Raw genomic sequence first — 20,028 nt, 5'->3', positions numbered from 1 at the left:
CAAAGCCCTTACAAAACAAACCATATACAAAAACAATATGGTTAAAATACATACAAATTTAAAAACTTTAAAAGGTGAAGACAACAGAGTGACAAACATAGTAGCCCCAAGAAAATAAATAAAAAGCCTACATGAATAAACAAGTCTTAAGATGCTTCTTGAAGGAGTCAGTAGACTCCAGCAAATGCAACACACAAAAATGAGTTTTGGCTTGAAAGACTTTATTTAAAAAAGTTATTAAGAAGGAAGTTCTGGAGGTTTTGTCCACACACATGTTCCGCTTCGGGTGGACTTGTCCTTCTCGCCCTGGACTCGGTTCAAACCTGAATCCTTGAATGGATATTATAACTGTATAAAACATACTTACGTTAACAAATGAAAAACAATGAAAAAAATAAACCAATAATCTTTAATTCGTTCAAAGTTATGTTTTATTTTGTATAAAACTTATGTAAATATCATTTTTATTATATTATTATTAAAACTGTCACGCAGTGATCAGATTTTTCCTTTTCAGTTATAACCTTATAGTTGAATCATTACACTTTTTAAATTAATTTAAATAAGTAAAGAAATGTACACAATTCCTATTTTTTATTTTAATAAACCAATCGACCTATCATATAGTATTAAAAAAAAAATTACAATACAAATACAATTTCTGCCCAACGTATGAATGTTGACTTATTGCGTATTCTTTAAAATATTTTTAAAAATAATGGAAGAAAGATTAATGTTTTAACTTGATCAATCCTTTGATTTAACACTTTTTTTTAAATTATTATTTCTATTAAAATGAGCGCAAAGTTGTTATTATTGTTTCGTTTTCTCTTCTTAAAAATGACACAGTTGTGATTAAACGTGAGGTCTGATATTAAAACATGGTGAGTGTGTGTGTCGTCAGTGTGTGTGTGTGTGTGTGTGTGTGAGCAGGAGAATGGGAGGAGCAGAAAGTGCTCCAGTCCAATCCGGGCCGGCGGGTAAAGCCTCTCTTCCCTCCCTCAGCCGGCAGAAAACAGTGAAACCCTCCCGCAGAGGTGAGAGCGCAGATGTCATGAGAACAGCGAGCACACGACCACCGACGCACCGACGCACCGACGCTCCTCCGCCCGCCTCCTCGCGCCCCAGCCTGGGATGCTTTTAGCGCACAGACGCCGTCAAAGCCGGGGCAGGACGCCGCGAACCCACCACACTTTTTTTTGGCTGTCATTTTTCTTTTTCTTTTTTTTTTTTTAAATAAGAGAAGCGAGGAATCCTGAGCCCCGAGACGAGCCCCGTGTTATCCCAGTGTTTATGTTTGTTTCTTCATGACTGCTGCTCCGGGAAGCGAACCCTCACCACCATGCGAGGTAAGACCACCACAGTGCCCGCGGACTTCACCCCATCACACACACATTCAAATCCTATTTACAAGTTTAATTTTGCCACTTTTTAAAACATAAATCACCTGCTTTAATATCTGCGCTTCTTTTTAATTTCCCTTTATAATTAAAATTTCTGACAGCAAAAAGTTGTGCTCGTCAGAAGACACACGCACGATATAATGTCGCGCGCACGTTGCGGTTTAATAATAATGCTGGATTAAGTTTTGGGATCATTACGTCTGAGACAAAAAGTTGTAACACTTGCTCTACTGGATGATCTGCTGGAGGAGCTGTGGCCCTGGCGCCTTCTCAAAAGTTTCAACATGAAGTCGAGGAATTAAAATCACTTGAGAAAAAAAAAACCAAACAACATATTTGTAAGCGATCCATCATCCACGTCTGTGACGTCACGCCGTTCGTTAATGACATTATGATAAACGCGCATCATCGTCTGCTGTGTAATGAGTTGAAATGTCAAGAGCTTCCTCAGCTCCAGGCCCTCGAACTTCAGGCTCCTTCTCTCTCCTGCTCGCCCTTATTCAGCAGCAAAAAACTTCTCAGTCATGCGTCTTGTATTTTTCACCACTTTTTTTAAAGGAGCATGGCGACCACTTTAGTGCACGAGAGGCTTTGGGGTGCATTGGAAAAAAAGCTCCCACTTTACAGCCGTGGTGGGCAGAAGAGGCCCCTGCAGCGTCTCTCTCTCTCTCTCTCTCTCGCCCCTCTTTCTCCATGTCTCTCCTCTCTCTCCCTCTCTTTCCATCTTCCTCTTTCGCTCTGCACGCCCCAAAGGGTTTTGTCAGATAGAATTAAATCAGAGTGGGCCGCGCGCCCCCCACTCTCAACCTGTGTGTGTGTGTGTGTGTGTGTGTGTGTCTGCCCTTACAGAGAAATGTGCTCGCCACCACAAGGTTATAAAAAACAGAGGCCCCTCATGAGCCGTGGTAATTATCATTTAACAATAGCCAAAACTCCAGAAGTTCTGACCCGAGATGATGTCACCCCAGCGCCCCGGCTGGAGAAGACAACAGGACCATCAGCAGGGTCTCAGTCTGTCCATAAAAAGAGCAAAAGCTTCCTCTCGTTCCACAAGGATCAGATTTGTTAGAAGATATCAACAGTGTAGTGAATTTAATCCATGTTTTTATAGTATATTTTGTGTTATTAATACTCGTGGGCTGCAACTCGTATACAAGAATTAAACAAAGTACAGTTTAATGAATAAGATTGTATTATAAATGAAATTACAAAGATAAAAATGATTAAATAAGTCACATTACTGGTCAAATAATTAAGGAGGACGTTTGAAATAAGTTGGCATTCATCACTTGTCATAGTGATGATTCGTTATGACATGTAAAGGTCAACTTAATGGATTAAACAAGCATAATTGGAAAAGTGTATGAACTGAAATATAAACTAAAACAATTAACATTTAATTTAAAGAAATGGTGACTAACTTAACATTGAACCAAAAATAAAACATTGCCATTTGTTCTATATTTTATAAAACTCCTAAAAAATGTTACAGGTGAGATTCCAAGAGTTGGTTCCATGCCACTGGTTAAAGATTGTTTAAACGCCCACTCATTAGCGCGAGCACTTGTTTGTGTTGGTGGTAAAGCCGACAAGTTTTGACACCCACCCAGCATCGCCGGGGTCAGACAGGTCAGGGAGTTCAGCGCAGGGAAGGAGGAGTCGAGGGGTGGTCAGAGCGCCATTTGATCTCCTCCGTTTGCAATATGTGTCAATCACAAACTCCCACGCTCCTTCAGCCAGGAGAGGATGGGGTGATGACGGGAAGAGGAGGAAGGAAGTGAGGGAACAGCAGGACTGGAGTGATGCTGCGTCCCGAACATCCACAGTGGAATCAACGGCTCCAGAGCTGCTCCGTGGCCTCCAGCCAACAGAATTAGTCCCATCCTGCTTTGCGTCGGCGGCTTGTGTGCTCATTGATTTGCCCGATTTTAAAGCTTCCCAAATCAATGTTTAGTCAAAGCCGGTGGAAGCAGTCGCTTTAGATAAATCTGTGGCACATTACTTCACAGGCCACAGATAGAAAATAGAGGAAAAACTATCTAAATCTATCTTCATCTGGAAAAAGGGTTTTTTTTAATCTCCCCAAAAGTTGCATTAAAGTCTAATGACAACTTTTATATGTGTTTAAAAATTCAATCGTGTTTGTCACCGTTCACTGGAAGAACATCTTTAATAAAAGTTTTTAAAAAATGAACCATAGATTAGGCTTTAAATAATCACTTTAATAACTTTTTATTTAAGTTTTATAACTGAAATTGTAGTGAACCATATTTAATTACCATTTATAAATGCAAATAAAAACGTTTTTCTTCATGTGAAAGTCTTTAATAAAGAATAAATATTAATTACAACTAAAATAATTTATTATTTTATATTATAATATACTTTATTATGGCAAGTACATTCAGTTCAATACTACACAACTAAAAGTAGTTTTTTCAGATTAAAAACGAAAATTAGTTTGACTTTTATTTGATAAAATGTAGTAGCTGAGCAAGAGACTTTTATTAGAGCTCAACCTGTTGACACTGGGAATTGAACCTGCAGCCGTCAGACTCGTAAACCTTTTACAGAGGGAGGTAAAATAAAGTGAGAGGTTTAAACAAACATGTGAAATGATAATGCTTCACCAACAAAAATAATTATCGCTGACCATTTAAATGTGAACAAAACTATTTTCCTTCGATTGTCGCTTTTAAACTTTCGAGACAAATGAAGGATCTTGTCTTCCCCTGATATGTTCATCTCTCTATCCATCCCTTCATTTCTTGGACGTTCAACATCGGTCAGATGAAGAAATCACTCCTGCTTTTAGGGATTTTCGGGTGAAAGTGTGCGCTCCGGGTTGTTCATTGTGTTGTTTTGTGTGTGTTTGTGCTGACTAATGGCCTGGTGTTACGTAAGTGGTGAGGAGAGATTACGGCGAGCCCATGCAGGCCACACTGTTAATCCGTCCAAGCAGCCCTACTGACTGCTACACTTGCAACACACAGACACACAATCTCACTTTCAGGACTCCTACTGCTCCTGCACGAGTCCCCACAGTCTGCTCTCCGTGTCCGACATGAATGTGGCCCGAGAAAACTCTTGAGTGTGTGTGTGTGTGTGTGTGTGTGTGTGTGTGTGTGTGTGTGTGTGTGTGTGTGTGTGTGTGTGTGTGTGTGTGTGTGTGTGTGTGTGTGTGTGTGTGTGTGTGTGTGTGTGTGTGTGTGTGTGTGTGTGTGTGTGTGTGTGTGTGTGTGTGTGTGTGTGTGTGTGTGTGTGTGTGTGTGTGTGTCGGCCATTCAGAGCCACTGAGCTGCTATCATGGCTCGTGTTTGTTCAGCCAGAGCTGGACGCACAATGTTGGTTTTATCCTTTTGTGGCCGTCTGGGGGAGTCTCGGCAAAACCCATTCCCTTTTTTCACTCTTTTCGCTTTTCCCTTTTTTAATCTTTGTGCACACAAAGCGTGGGCTCGGCGGCACGCTTGGGTTTGTGTCTACACTTTATCTCAGCCGGGAGGGATTTCAGCCTCAACCACTCCCTAAACTCTAAATCTGCCTTCAAGTCATCAAGTCCTCCGACGGCTTCTTCTTTCCCCGTCTTGGCGGTCCCACTGATCCATGAAGGCACCGCGTGTCTCGGCGGAGCCGCGAGGACGCTCACGTTTTGGATCGAGGGTTTAACTGGCGGTGAAGTGAGGAGAGTCTTGGTTATGATAGACGGGAAGTGATGTCACAGCTCAAAATTTCGAGTTGGCTAAAAAAAACTGTCACGTTGACAACAACCACCGTCCACAGGTTACGACTCGAGGAACACTGATTCCAAAGTTCACTTGGTAGATTTCAGTTACAAGCAGATTAGTCCACATCCCTGAAGGTGTGTCGGTGCGACAATCCTGCCAGTATTTCACTTTGAATCCAAGTGCTTCAGAGAAGCTGCAGCTAGTGCTGCAAGTCGTTGACGAGAAGGAGTTATTCCACCTTTTCTTAATGACATATACCAGCCCGTTTTAGCGCTTCTAATCCCATTAAAATACTCTTATCAGGTCGGCTGATTCTTCCCTTCCAAATCTGAGTCACCTCCTCTGACCCGAGTGCGTCAACAGCTGCTCGGGTCCACATGTTCATCTCAGGACACGCAGTCGAATCCGTCGTCTCAGAGAATTATGAAATCTTGCTCGTTCAGGTTTTTTTTCCGCTGGTGCAGGTGAAGAGCAGGACAGGGGCCCAGTGGTTTTCGAGTCCGACTCTAGAGCTCGTCTTTGTGATCAATTCGCCTCCGTTAGAGATGCCCCTGGGGCCACTTTGGGGAGAACCTTGTTAGGCTGAGTTAAATTGTTGCCCGAGGCGAGCTATTAGCGGCCCGTCCCTGGGAGAGGGACGCACACACACACACACACGCACTCACACTCCACGGAAGCGCACACATGCATCCCGGAGCCGTTAAAACGGAGACAAACTCAAACAGACTCTCATTCATATGCTCCTGTTCTCTCGCCAGCAGGCAGCCCGGCTCACTAGAAGGAATACATAAACTCATAACAAGTGTCGGAGGACTCATGAGCCGTGCTGATAGTCTGAAAACACCAATATGCAAAGCTAAAAGGCAGCATTAATGTATGCATGCCGCCTTTACTTTTTCAAGATTAGGGAATTCCCGAACAGCCAAAATCCGTAGGAGGCTGAATCATGCAAAAATATTACTACAGGCCTTTCAGAGTTATTTTCAAACGATACATTTTTGGGGGGCTCTTATTATGCAGGAGAGCAAATGTCAGGCTAACACGGCGAATTATAGATTCATGTGTAAAGAGCGTTTCAATGTTATCCTCGATTAAAGTGGCTCTAAATTATTTACCCGTGCTGTAGATTAATCTATTGTATCTACAAATCATGAATTATTCCCGGCTCACATTAGACAAATCAGATCAGGTACGGTGGGAAAACCTCTCAACAAACGAGCGCTCGTGTCGCGAAGGTTGTTCGCTCGTCATGCACTTTTTTTCAAGAACTCGGAAAATGTAAAAACTTTTAATTACGCCTTAACTTTTTTTCGACTTAAATCGACATCGGGATTTAAGAATAATCCCAAATTTCAAATCGCAGAGGCTGCAATTAATAGGAAATAAAACGCTTACACTGACTCTACAGTAGGTGGCAGCAGAAACAAAAGTGGACCGAGACGAAGCGCTTTACACATGTTTTTTTGGTGTTATTTTTCACCATTATTAAAAAGTGCAAAAAAAATCCATTAGTGTAGCCAGTTTTATTTAGATTTTAGCAATTTAAAATTGTTTGTCGTTAACTCAGAAGATAACATTGTGTTCAAATCAACTAATAAATCTTATTTTATCAAAAATATGCAGGTCTCACCTATAGAAAGTATTATATAGTTGATTCTATCAAACGTTACTTCGTCATACTTTACAATAACTTGAATAGCATAGTGTAGAAAAAAGAAAATCACAATCGTAATATTTAAAGAAAAAGATCGTTCAGCCGTACTTTTATTAAAATGGACACAAATAATGAATCTAGAGGAAAAAAAAGCAAACAAAGCATTTGCGTTTTTAGTGTTTAATAATGCAATAACTCAAAAGTACTTTCTGTCTTTTGATTTAAAACGTCATTATTCAAGTCCAGACGGTTCTGCCGCGTGGCTCCGATCAGTTATCGACGACCACGAGAGCATGAGACTGTGGCGGAGTCTGAATAAAAGAGCACAATTGTCCGTCTGTGTCTCCACGGATGTCCCACTCCTTTTATTTTTCTCTATAACCTTTGATGGCCATCTTTTCTCTCCCCACCCCCTCAAAGACTCACACACGCACACACACTGTCATCTGCAATTAGACTCAAGGCCGAACTCTGTGAGAGGAGGAGCACCGGAGGAGGATGATGATGCAAACGCATTATTTCATCGGCATATAGAGATATCGTCGCCCTCGTCCCGACGACACTTCGACCCTCCCTCCTCTTTTTTGTGTGTGTGCACACATGCATGTGTGCTGGCGTGAGAGAGACGCAGACAGCTTAAAGCCATCGTGCTTTTTTTTGTGTGTACGTTCCAGTGTCTCCTCGTAATGACCAGATGCAGACCTCTCACACTTGGACTTGTTTCTTACGCTCCGATGCACCCGCTCAATCTTTCAGGGGAAGAGGGCAAAGGTTGCCAGGGTCCTACAGGTCACCCAGGGGGTTGCAGTGGACGAGAGTGTGTGTGTGTGTGCGTACAGTGACCATGAGAGGCAGATCTGTGTAGGCAGATGGGCAGACTGGGTGTGTGTGCGTTCAAGGTTTGGGTTTACCCTGTGGATTTTTTCCCACGCCTCCTTCTCTTATCCATGTGAGGACACATGCTGCTGCGCGTGGGTGGGTGTGTGTGTGATGGAGACAGAGGGCGAGCACACATACTGTAAAGTCTGTTTTTTTTTTTTTATAAAAGCAGTTTACAGTAATGTATGCATCCAAGCATGTCTGGAAGTGTTGCGTATGTGTGTGTGTGTGTGTGTGCGTGTGAATCGATGCACTGGATGGCAGCCAGAGGCCCCCTTCTGTTCCCTCTACATGGCGTCCAATCACGCCGCTGCACAATACTCTATGAGCAAACCGCAGCTGATCCCAGACCTGCTAGCTGAGCAATTACCCAGAGTGCTTTGAGGCCGCATGGCAAGCTGGACGAGCTCATGCCCTCTGACATGAAGCGCTGGGGGAGGGCAAAGACTTTTTTTTTTTTGCCCTGACTGTTTGTACGCGAGTGCACGTGTGTGTGCGCACACTGCAAGTGTGATGGGGCGCTGACAATAGACTGATAAGAAGATTGAGGGGGAGGGGGCGGAGTCGGTATTGGTTTATGCCAATGCAACTATTGCAAAGTGGACGATGAAGTGAGTGGGGGAGGGGAGGGGGTCCAACTACATGAAATTCATCAGCAAGAAAAATCAATCTTTGAATGACGCACAGTCAGTTTAGATGATAACGGAGACGTCAAAGGTGTTGTTCAGAGATACAAAAACAGAGCATCTCTCAGAACGTTGACACCAAAGTCACACATTTGAACAGCAAATGTATTCAAGAGGAAGTAACGCAAAATGTAAGACAAACTCGCAGGTACACGAAAAAGTACGACATTTACTGTAGCGTTAAAATAACTATTAGTCTGGAAATTGTGCACATTCAAGACCTAAGAAAAAAAATCAAAATGGGTTTAAAAAATAATGACCACCTGTTTGGATTTCCAAACACAAACACTAAGAATTGTGTTTTATTTTGGCCGTTTGTTCAAAACATTCCATGAAAAAAAACTGTGGCTTACAACCCAAAAACTAACCCAAAATGTACCGTCCTTATACAGGCCTTATAATAATAGATACTGCATTCAATTTTACCAGCTTTTCTTTCACTCCAGTGAAGCGAAATATTTGTATTGTTAAAATAGCCTAAAAATATTGAGCAAAAACTTTAACGAAAGTGACAGAAATGGGATTTGTCTTATTAGGCAGCGAAGACGGACCAGCATCCCTGAGGACGGGAGAGATCTGACAGTACACAGCTAAAGTCCATTTGAATACAGCAGCTTCTTTTTTTCATTGATTCTAATGGGAAAATATGAAGCGAGAACTTGACAGCGGACACAAGGGAGACAAACCCAAACACTGGCGCTACATTGCTATTCCCAGCTGTGTGTTAATTCAGTCGGCAATCACCAAAAGTTTCCTCGCTGTTTTTCATCATCGGCGGGGAAGAATCCGGCTTGTTCCTCTCCGAGGCTCGACGAGACAAGAAAGGCTGAGGGTTGCACTGTGTGCGATGGAAATAGATCATGAAATACAGAAATGATTTCCAAGTCGCACTTACAGACAGCAGCAACTAAAGAGGAGGAACTCAAACAGAGTGGAGAGTGAAGAGTGATAGCATAATTCACAGTGTGTAGACTTCTAACGCGAGCGCCGGAGTTGTTGGAATTTAACAAGGGGCTGGGAGGGTGGGGGGGGTAAAGTGCTCATCTCCTTCATTCTCCCAGAAGATGTGGAGTTAACTGGAAAGAAGCTATATGCATATTTTTATTTAATGAAGCGGAGATACACCCACATCCCCAACAAATCAGCCCCTGGGACTTTAGTAAGGAGTCGTGTTTGTATTTCTGAAGATCCTAACATTGACAAAAGTTATGCTGGAAAGTGATTCCAACTGTTCCATAAGCTGTGATACAACGGTAGCAACCTCAAGTGTATTCAGGCAAGTGTGTGTGTGTGTGTTGCTATTGTAGTCCCTAAGCCTGCGGCGGTACAAATGAAACATGCATGTCCGGTCTGCCTCATTTGGAACAACTACATACACACTCGGACACAAAAATAGCAACACCTAGTGGAGTTCATTTGTTGTTACAGTATTAAAGTATAAAATCATTTACATTTGATCTTCCTAAGTTGTGTTTGACAAACGACAGCTAAGATCTCAGAGCCAAGGAGCTGCTTCTTCTCCGCAGATGAAGATAATTAGGCTTCTATTTCAAGAGAGGGCCAGCTTTGGAAATACACAGGAGTTTCTAACTTCATTAAAATTCAATTATCACACGTACGAGGGGCTGTCGAGGCCACGCCCAGACCCGTGTGCACTTCAACTTGTGCCGAAGTCGCTCCGTATCGGTCTGTCTTTCTGGCATTAGAGTCTGATCCTGTAGCCGAGGAATAGCCAGCGCTGCAGTCCGCTCATTACATAACAACCTCGGGATAAAGCCCTGCTCTACCATTGGCCGGAGAAAGCTGTCACTCACAGAGGCCCGGCCTGAGTCAGGTGACAGAGACACAGAGTGCGTGCTGAGGAGGTTAGGGTGTGAAAAATGGTTTCGTTTTTATGTCACTCAAATAACTACAAACGTCATCCTTGAGAAGACGCTTGATTTGTGGCTTTTCAAAAGAGAACATGAAAATTAGTTGAGTAATGAACTAAGAAGACATTTAGTTTAACAGCTTCATAATAACATAATGACTAGAGGGGAGAAAAAAAACTCACAGCTACTAAACGTCACATGCTGATGAGAACAAGATATAAAGTTAAGAATTATGAGAATAAAAAACATGAAAAGTAGAAAACAAATTAGAAGAATTAAAACAAACTCTTGAGAATTGCACCATAAACATAACTTTTTTTTTATAGAGTAAAACATAAGTTAAAGACAGAAGAAAAGATGAAAACTTGACAATAAGTCACCAAATTAAAACAACTAAAACAAATACAGCATATAAAGCGGCTTTTGCGACAACAATGGTATACAGGCATATACATACTGCAGCTTTAACTCCCACCAGTCCCATCTGCATCTCACATCAAGGCACAACTTCACAGGTAAAATTATCATAAACTCCCCAAAAACAAGGACACCTTTTCGTCTTCACGGCCTGCAGGTAGAAAACATAATTCCGTCGCCGAGGTACGACAAAGCATCAAACAGATATTGTCCAATGTTTATTTGCCGAAGCCTTGCTGAGAGGGCAACAGGATGAGCGTGACATCACTTCCTTTACCAGTGTGACAGCTTAGCGCATCATCGTTGTGACAGCCAGACGAGTGCAATGAGTGGGTGGTCACCTTGGCAACGGCGATGCTGTCATGACCGTCTCTCTATATCCTACCTGACAGTCGCCGCCGGCTACGAGCGAGACACACGCGCGCTCGACAATGCACACGCCCACACACACATTCAAGCGAGACACAGACATGCTCACATATTTCAATTTATGTGTCTTTATTCGTGGGGGGACTCACTCGAAAACCGTCTATAAAACACAAACGTTTGTTTTGGAATCTCACACCAAACAATGCGGGCGCACCACGTTCCTGTGGGCATATTTATCCATTTCTAAAAAGCAACAAGACACGTTTACTGGGGATAATCGCTGCCGAGTGTCCACACACACGCAGAGCAGGAAACTACCATCAAAATAATAAGTATGAATATTCACATCACAGCAGCAGAGGGAGATGAACAATGAGCGCTGGAACAAATGCCTACAGTAAGAGGATTGACGGGAAAACAAGTGTCGGTCTGCTCCTTTACGTTGCTCATATAATAGTTGTTGGTAAAAAAGTGGAGACCTGGGTTCCACTGACCCGTTTACCAGATTATTAATAGCATGTTTAAAGAGGCCACGTCCACTGACAACTCTGTACGCATCGTATGTGCATCGTCAAAGTCCAGTATGCCACTGCGACCCAGTTTGGTGCCAGTTGGGCAGAAGTCTTCGGAAATGGGTCACATCTTGAACTGGACCAAAGCTAGCGGCGACAACATGATGATCTCGATACAGTTTCTGTGACCATCATAAAGAGTCAGTCGAACAACCAGCATCATGGAGTCAATTGTTGCTCTATTTAGGTGCAGCTTCTACAGGTGGCATCACTTCAGACCTCTTAGCCAATGACAACATTACTCTTGTCTAAGAAATGTTATTTTTGTAACATAATTACATACTTATACACAAATATACACCAGACTTATAATGATAATGCGCCTTATTAACAGATGTCACTACAACACGTTCTATCACACTTGACCTGACTAACTATTGAACGTCTAGAAGTTACAGTTATTAGTTATATTAGTTAGTTATTGGGCCATGGGTGGACCATTATTTATTTCTTATTTTTCTCTTATCTTATATAATATACTGTGGGTCTTGTGAGGGGTGGTCAATCCTTAATATGGAGAGAAAACTTCTATTAAATATAAGATAAAACTGATAGTTTATTATCATCAAAACATCATACCATAACAAAGGACACAATATTTTACAAAGATATGTTTCAGGCATTTGTTTTAACAGGATATTCTCATTGAGAATCCGCCGTCATGCGAGTGGTTTAAGATCTCTATGCTTTTAAAAGATAATAGGTTTCTAGCCCAGCACCTGTCTCAGCACATGAAACAGTAAAGGTCCTTATCGGTCAAAAAGGGGTCAGGGTTCATAGACAGCAGTCAGTGTTCTTACTCAGACAGCCAGATCGGTCTCCATTGATCCTCAGGAGGGATTATATCGTGATGAAGATTGAGAGTTTATTACCGTGTAGCCAATAGTAAATCAATCAACAAGATGACGCCACACTTGTAAACGGAAGCTAAAATGATAATAATAATACTGTAAGTATACGACATAAAGAAAAGGCAACACGATTAAGGCAGATGGAAGACGAAAAAAATGTATTTCTATCTCATATGCAACAAGGAAACAACCATATCGACACACTTTATTGCAACATCTCATTTTAAATACAAAGCCTCAGCTACACACGAGTAGAAGACATTAAACTGGCAGAATTTCCTACAGGCGGGTCTATGCAAGTAGATTACAGGTGAATGGCTATTTCAGCTGAGGCTTAGCCAGTGCTCAGCAGAAACAGCTCATTGGGAAATAATTTAGGATTAGATAGGCTGCTAATCTGTTTATGGAGTGTGCCACCTCAGCAGACATACCTGCCTGCCTCTATGACTTAACAGCTTTCTCTGCCGGGCTACGATGTAAAGCTTGTGTACATTTTGACTAGTGGATTGTTTGAGCTTGTGCTATTGGTTTGAACCTACATGGAGCTGCCTATACACAGTGAGTACAAGCTGACGAGTGTGTGTGTGAAGATGAGTGAAGTCGAGGGACTCGATCCAGTGTGTGTGTTGCGAGCGAGAGAAAAGGGAAAGCCGGAGAGCAGCTATAGTCAGCCTGTGATGTAACGGGTTATCTTGTTAAGAGCACCTCTCTGGTCACCAAGGGTCTCAGCTTTAACACAAAGAAGTCACACACATACACACACACACTCAAGCTACATGCATCTGTGCACGTATGCACTCCTTCAAGTCGCAGTCATTAAAGACTAGTCTAGATGTCGCCATGCCCTTGTGAAATGGTTTTCTAAAAACTGAAACGCTCTGAAGCCTCAATCAGATACCAACAAGTAGGTTATGTGCCTTTTTAGACCCTAAAATTAGCCCACCAACTGCGCTCTGAAGTCTGTGTGCTGGTGTGTCTAAATCAGGCTGTGGACAGTCAAGCCAGCTATAACTGCCTCTCATCAGAGCACTAAGGGTGTTTCTTCTTCTCCCCCGGCAGCCCAAATCGAAGTTATACCATGCAAAATTTGCGGAGACAAATCATCAGGAATCCACTACGGAGTCATAACGTGTGAAGGATGCAAGGTAAAGATGTCTTTTTTTAAACAAACAGGGAATCTGTATTCAGGTTTTTTTTTATCTACTGTTAACAGGGATTCTTCAGACGAAGTCAGCAGAATAATGCTGCCTACTCCTGCCCGCGCCAGAGGAACTGCCTCATTGACCGAACAAACCGGAACAGATGCCAACACTGCCGCCTGCAGAAATGTCTAGCACTAGGAATGTCCAGAGATGGTGAGACAACAAACACAATCGAGACCGTCTGACGTCGAATTCGCCTCTTTAATGCGTTTTATTTCCCTTGCAGCGGTGAAATTTGGCCGCATGTCAAAGAAGCAGCGTGACAGTTTGTATGCAGAGGTCCAGAAGCACCAGGCCCGACTGCAGGAGCAGCGGCAGCAGCAGACGGGAGAAGCAGAAGCTCTCGCACGGGTTTACTCCTCCAGCCTCACGAACGGACTGTCTACTCTCAACCATGAGATTGGAGGCACATATGCCAATGGTCACGTGATTGAACTGCCTAAGGGAGGTCACGGTAATGGAGTTGGAGTACCAGGGGGTTACTATGGGATGGACTCAACCCAAGCATCACCAGACCAATCGGGTTTGGACATGTCCGGCATGAAGCACATAAAGCAGGAGCCCGTGTACGACCTGACGCCGGTACCTAACCTGTTCAGCTACGGAGGCTACCAGGAGACTCAACTGGGACCTAACAACGCCAGCATGGGAGAACTGGGTAATTACAGAGATACTAAAACATGTGTTGGTGACAAAGCAGAAATAGGTAGTCACCTGTAGCAAGCTAGGTTGGTTTTAGTCCGACTATTTGAAAAAGAACGTGTTGTACTGATGGGTTGATAAGGTTTCATGATGTAGTGACATCATCGTTGAAGGCCAATAGATGGAACTTTCTGCTGTATTATCTTTTTCTGAAACAATAGCCCAATTTAACCTTATTTTTAACCCTTGTGTTATCACGAAAACAAATGGGTTTGAGGTATCCCTTGTGTTGTCTCTGGGTCAAGGTGAACGACCTCCCTAGCTTACAGAAATTCATATACAGTGGTGGAGGTTGATACCTTGACCCGGAGATAACACAAGGCTTAAAATTAAAAAAGAAAAAAATGTTTCACAACCACCAACTCACCGCAAGTGTGTCCACCGATAAAGCATTATAAATGAACACAGGCACATTGATCCTTGTACTAACCTACAGAATGAAATTATTTTTGTTCAAAATGTTAAGCTTGTATTTCTTGAAAAGCATCTAGCAGATAGATTTATAGAATATGTCTGTGGTCACCACAGTGAAACCTGTAGGTCAACATAAAGCAATTCTTTCCTTTGAATGAAAAAATTGTAAAAGTCGTCAAGACATCGTGAATAAGTTGAATTTTCTACCATTCACCTATTTAACTCTTAACTTCATAATGTTATCGATCATGCTATCAACATGCATGGTATGTTCTATGTATCTAGTTTTGATGAACGAAGTACATATTTAAAGCCGGATTTAGCCCCCAGTCTTTGAGTTTAACACCTGTTCTTTAAAAGTGTCTAGTAAGTGTATGTTAACTTGAGCTACCCACTAAATAATAATGATAATGGAAACATAATGAACCTCTCATGGTTTCTTGTAGACCGTATCGCACAGAATATCATCAAGTCCCACCTGGAGACGTGTCAGTACACAACAGAGGAGCTACAGCAGCTGGCCTGGCAGACGCACTCCTACGAAGAGGTCAAGATGTACCAGAGCAAGGTAACATCACACATTGAGTCTCTCTTGCCTAGTTTTGTCTTTTAAATAAAATAGTCCTTTAACATTGACGTGTGTGGTTTTAGCCTCGCGACGTGCTGTGGCAGCAGTGTGCCATTCAAATCACCCATGCCATCCAGTATGTGGTGGAGTTCGCCAAGCGCATCTCAGGGTTCATGGAGCTGTGCCAGAACGACCAGATACTCCTCCTCAAATCAGGTGAATACTTGCACTCAAGACTGAAATTGTGTGGCGAAATCATTCATTCATCATCAAGTCTAACTGATTTCTTTTTGCCATTTCAGGGTGTTTGGAGGTCGTCCTTGTAAGGATGTGTAGGGCCTTCAATCCTCTCAACAACACTGTGCTCTTTGAAGGAAAGTATGGAGGCATGCAGATGTTTAAGGCACTAGGTAAGGCAGAACTTTAATTTTTTATGAGTTAAAAAAAAAGGTTTTGATGGAATAATAACGAAGTATCTTGTCTTCTATCTTCAAGGTTGCGATGACCTAGTGAGTGCAGTGTTTGACTTCGCCAAGAGTTTGTGTGCGCTGCAGTTGACAGAAGAAGAAATCGCCCTCTTCTCCGCTGCCGTCCTCATTTCCACGGGTACAGTCACAAGCTTGTTTTCAAGGGTTACGACTCTCATGTACTGACGTGATCATCATGACTCCACAGATCGACCGTGGCTGATGGAGCCTCGAAAGGTTCAGAAGCTCCAGGAAAAGATCTACTTTGCTTTGCAGCACATTATGCAGAAAAACCACATGGACGAGGACGCCCTAGCTAAGGTACGTCACGCCCATATAGATTTATTATCATATTTAGTTTGCCATCACACTCATTTTTTTTTTGTTTTCCCTCTTTTTCTTGCAGCTAATCAGTCGTATCCCAACGCTGTCCGCCCTGTGCACGCTCCACACCGAGGAGCTCCAGGCTTTCCAGCAGCTCCACCCAGAAACAGTCAACATTCTCTTCCCGCCGCTCTACAAGGAACTCTTCAACCCTGACCCAAACTCCACCATGGTCATGCCCAAGTAACTGCCGCCAACAGACTTGCAAGGACCACGTTCTTAAAAAAAAAAAAAAACTAATGCAAGGCATGAAAAGAAAACCGCGTTTACAGTGTCATCTCGATGGCAAATTCATATTCAGCAAAACTGGGCTGACGGTAAAGGACGACTGCTAACGTACCACTACTGCCAACAACAATAGGAATGTCCAGCACTTATCCCATCCTGTTCACCGATACAGTCTGAAGAATGTATATACAAGCGAAACACAACATAAGTGGGTCTTCATCCCGTCTAATGAACTGAACTGACTGACCAGAAATGTACAGACTTTATGAATCTAGGAATAATTTCAAGCTGTCAATCCTTAAAGAAAATGGGTAAGTTAATTTGTTTTAACTTTAAAAAACTTTTTTTTTTTTCACACGATGGCGTTGTGAAGAAGAAGGATGGGGAGGTGAATTTAGAGAAGCTATTGTAGATATATCGCAGAGGTGATTCCAGTATTACTTCTTATTCTGGTCAAATAAGTTAGCCTAATTTAAGTATACAGCTGTCTGCGTTGGCTGATTATACCTTGTCTATGTGTTTTCATTTGACTTGATAGTTTTCTGTGTACAGAATTTGTAAAGATGAGACTTGTCATAGAATATGGGGTTGTAACCGGGAGTCAATTCGGGTTTGTTCATATATAGGAGCCTTGTCTGGATTTTGTTCATATGTAAAGGAGGCAAAGCGCCCTTCTGACAAGAACTTATAAAAATGTAAAGAGAGCATATGAAGGATTTAAAAAAGAAAATAATGGCTACTACTTTTCAAGGTGAAGATGTATACATAAATATTCTATTTTGCAAGAAGAAAAAAAAAAGAATCTGGCATATTTGCCATCCTATCTCTAATTTAATCGTCGCTGCAATAATAAGGTCCATTTGGACAGCTTTTGAACAATCAAACCGATCAGAAACCAGGACCTCGACAATAAACCCCACCCTCCCCACTCAGCCTCCGCGTGAGATTCCAAGATATTCATTCATTGAAAACGGACATTTACCTGCTCTTCATAAAAAAATATACTGATAAAAATCATCCTGTTACTATTTGCACAATCCAGTCCTTGGAGGACAATCGCTCCGGGCTGCGAATATGAAGGACCCTTTTTCTCTAGAGAGCAATAACTTGTACAACTGCCTTTTCTAATGTTGACCATCTCCCTCGTAGCCGTTGAGAACAGGGTAGCAATTTATACTCGAATGCACTACAATCGTTGAGAGATCTCGACGCATCTTCTTCAGAACAATTCAGGGTAAGGACAAATTTGTAAGAATCTTGAATTTAAAATTCATGTTGAAAACTGTGCTAGACAATCACTTTATACGAGTCTCTTGGTAAATACGTATTCATAAGCACTTAGAAGTAAATTATATATTTAATCATTCAATAAAGTTTGGCCACTGTGTTCAAATATGGCAATAATAAATTAAACAGCTCTTTGCTGTGTGTAATTCGGGTACATTCTGATTCAAATTAATTCACAGTGGCCAAATCAAACCTATAACATGAGCAAAGATATGCATTTATTTATATGCGAGCAACAAATGATCAATTTAGTGATCTGCTGAACATTCCAGTTTGCTCACTGCTGCCTTCGGAGACTAAATCAAGGGTTTGTTCAAAGCCTAGGATCTACTTTTTGACTCCTGACCCCAACCACGATCAGAGGCCGGTGACTTTAAGACAATCACTCATTAAGGCTTGATGCGCTACACAGCATCTCTCAGGGAGCCTCTCTTTTTGACTTTGCATTAGAAGAGGGTTTAATATGTTTTGCGAATTTCAAAAATAAAACGACTTGTTAGGTACTTAAGGTGTATGACAATGTGGAATCTGCCCAGACAAGGCTTTGAAAAGTGTCTGTGTGGATGCAGAGCATGAATTCACTGTCCGAATCTCTTCAGAATTTATGACGAGCATTGTTATGTCGCACAAAAAATACTTTGAATCAGCGTGCTCTTGTCATCGGCGCACACTGGTGTTTACTGCTGACATTGCTGCTTATAGGGACGGCGTGGAAAGTAAGCTGTGAATCATGGGACAGTGAATTCTGACTCTGAAAATGAACTTTTTGCGTGTGATGTTTTTATTTTCCCTTTTTAGACTGTGAATCAGAGGGGTGGGATGGGGTTGTGAGACGGGGGGTGCTGGAAAAGAGCAAGTGGCAACACAACACTGTAAGTAAGAAACTGTAGCAATAAGAACTGGAGGCATTTACTACTGTCATGTTTGCATTGTAAGATTATTTTTTATTTTATTACTATTTACTATTATTATTGTTCTTATTATGACTACTATTCTTCTATTAATATTAGCCTATTGTTGTTCTGTTCTATTTGCATGACGTTTCATTGCAATGAAACATTTGGGAATTATTTGTGTTTTCTCTTCTAATCATATTGTGGGACGGGACGTCATTGGCAGGGCGGGAAACGGGTTTTAGGACAAACCTCACGTCAATCCAGTCGGTTCAAAGCGGATTTATTTTTTTCATAATCTGAAGAACTTTTGAAATAAAACTCTCTTATTTATACAACGGATTTAAAAGATGTTGTTTAAATTGACTTTTTTTTTTTTTCAACCTTTGAATGTGTGAGTTAACCTGTCAGTGAACGGCTCTTGCTGAACTGGCCTTATTGAAACCGGATTAGAGACCCTCGGACTCGTGTGGGAGACAATGAGAAAGGGTCATCTTTTCTGAATGTTATGGAGTAGCCTGTTCAGTGTGAGAGGCTGAACACATCCAGAGCCTTTACCATTCTACTAACACATCGCAGAACGCACAATAGCACTCGTCAACAGGCGACGAGATGGTGCAGACGACCGGAAATTTTCCAAATACTTTTTGTACACATTGTTAAATACTGTACACTCCAATAAACACTGGTCCAGGTGCGAGCGAGAGAGAGACAGTGTGAGAGAGACTTTGCTCAACCATTGCTTTGTAAGCTTTTCTTGATGTGTGCACACACATGTGTGCGATTGGAACCGAGTTGAAAATTGTTAATTTATTGTTTAGAATGTCATTTTTGCATCCCAGAAAGAGCAAATAAAACAAAATGTAGCAACCGTAGCAACCTGTATCCAAAACCTGAAATGGTTATTTGGTTACGGAACCTCTTTGTCAACAGACTAACAAAACAAACATAAAAAAAACTTGATGTGTTTTCTTTTGTTTTCAAAGTGCCATAGCTAGTCAAAAAGGACAACTAGCAGATTGATGCTTCACTGTGTGAGTTTACTCGAGGGATCAATCGCAAAGGGGTAATTCATGAAATCTGTGTACTTGACTACACTGACAGTCAGCTTTTTGCTTTTTTTATCTGATGAAAGGGGGATTCTGTTGGACTCTGAGCTCCACTCACCTGTCTGTCCTTGGTCTTTTCACGGCAGTTTTCATCTTATGCTTGAGAATTCAAGCACGAGTGTGTATGCCTGCATGCTTTTCTCCAATTAAGAGCCGCAAATATTCTCGTGTGGCGGGTCTGAGTGGGTACAAGTTCAGAGCTATGCAGGACCTTCACTGAGTCCTCCTTTGAAATGTACATACAATGTTAAGGTCTGAAGTCATTTTTGTTAAAATTCTATATTTTATCGCTTTTGTAGACATTTTGATGTGGGAAGACGAAATAAAAAGACATTTTATGGGTGAAT

General features: G+C 41.9%; 1 protein-coding gene across 2 annotated transcripts; it reads left to right on the top strand.

Moving 5' to 3' along the window:
• Window positions 1-990: 990 nt before the first annotated feature.
• On the top strand, window positions 991-20,027 carry rorb (RAR-related orphan receptor B). Of its 2 annotated transcripts, none has more exons than XM_087795391.1 (10): window positions 991-1,349; window positions 13,487-13,572; window positions 13,641-13,782; window positions 13,856-14,287; window positions 15,192-15,313; window positions 15,397-15,529; window positions 15,616-15,723; window positions 15,809-15,919; window positions 15,989-16,101; window positions 16,187-20,027. In XM_087795391.1, the coding sequence occupies exons 1-10, from the start codon at window positions 1,343-1,345 to the stop codon at window positions 16,349-16,351; spliced, it is 1,419 nt and encodes a 472-aa protein (XP_087651517.1). In that variant the 5' UTR covers window positions 991-1,342; the 3' UTR covers window positions 16,352-20,027. The 2 variants fall into 2 exon arrangements, with proteins under 2 accessions (XP_087651517.1, XP_087651509.1); XM_087795383.1 differs by lacking the exon at window positions 991-1,349 and adding an exon at window positions 12,967-12,985.
• Window position 20,028: the final 1 nt, after the last annotated feature.

This window comes from Callionymus lyra, chromosome 1, assembly GCF_982586985.1.
Source record: "Callionymus lyra chromosome 1, fCalLyr1.hap1.1, whole genome shotgun sequence".
Classification (NCBI taxonomy): Eukaryota; Metazoa; Chordata; class Actinopteri; order Syngnathiformes; family Callionymidae; genus Callionymus; species Callionymus lyra.
Note: the sequence above shows the minus strand (reverse complement) of the source record. Positions and strands in the feature narration are given on the sequence as shown.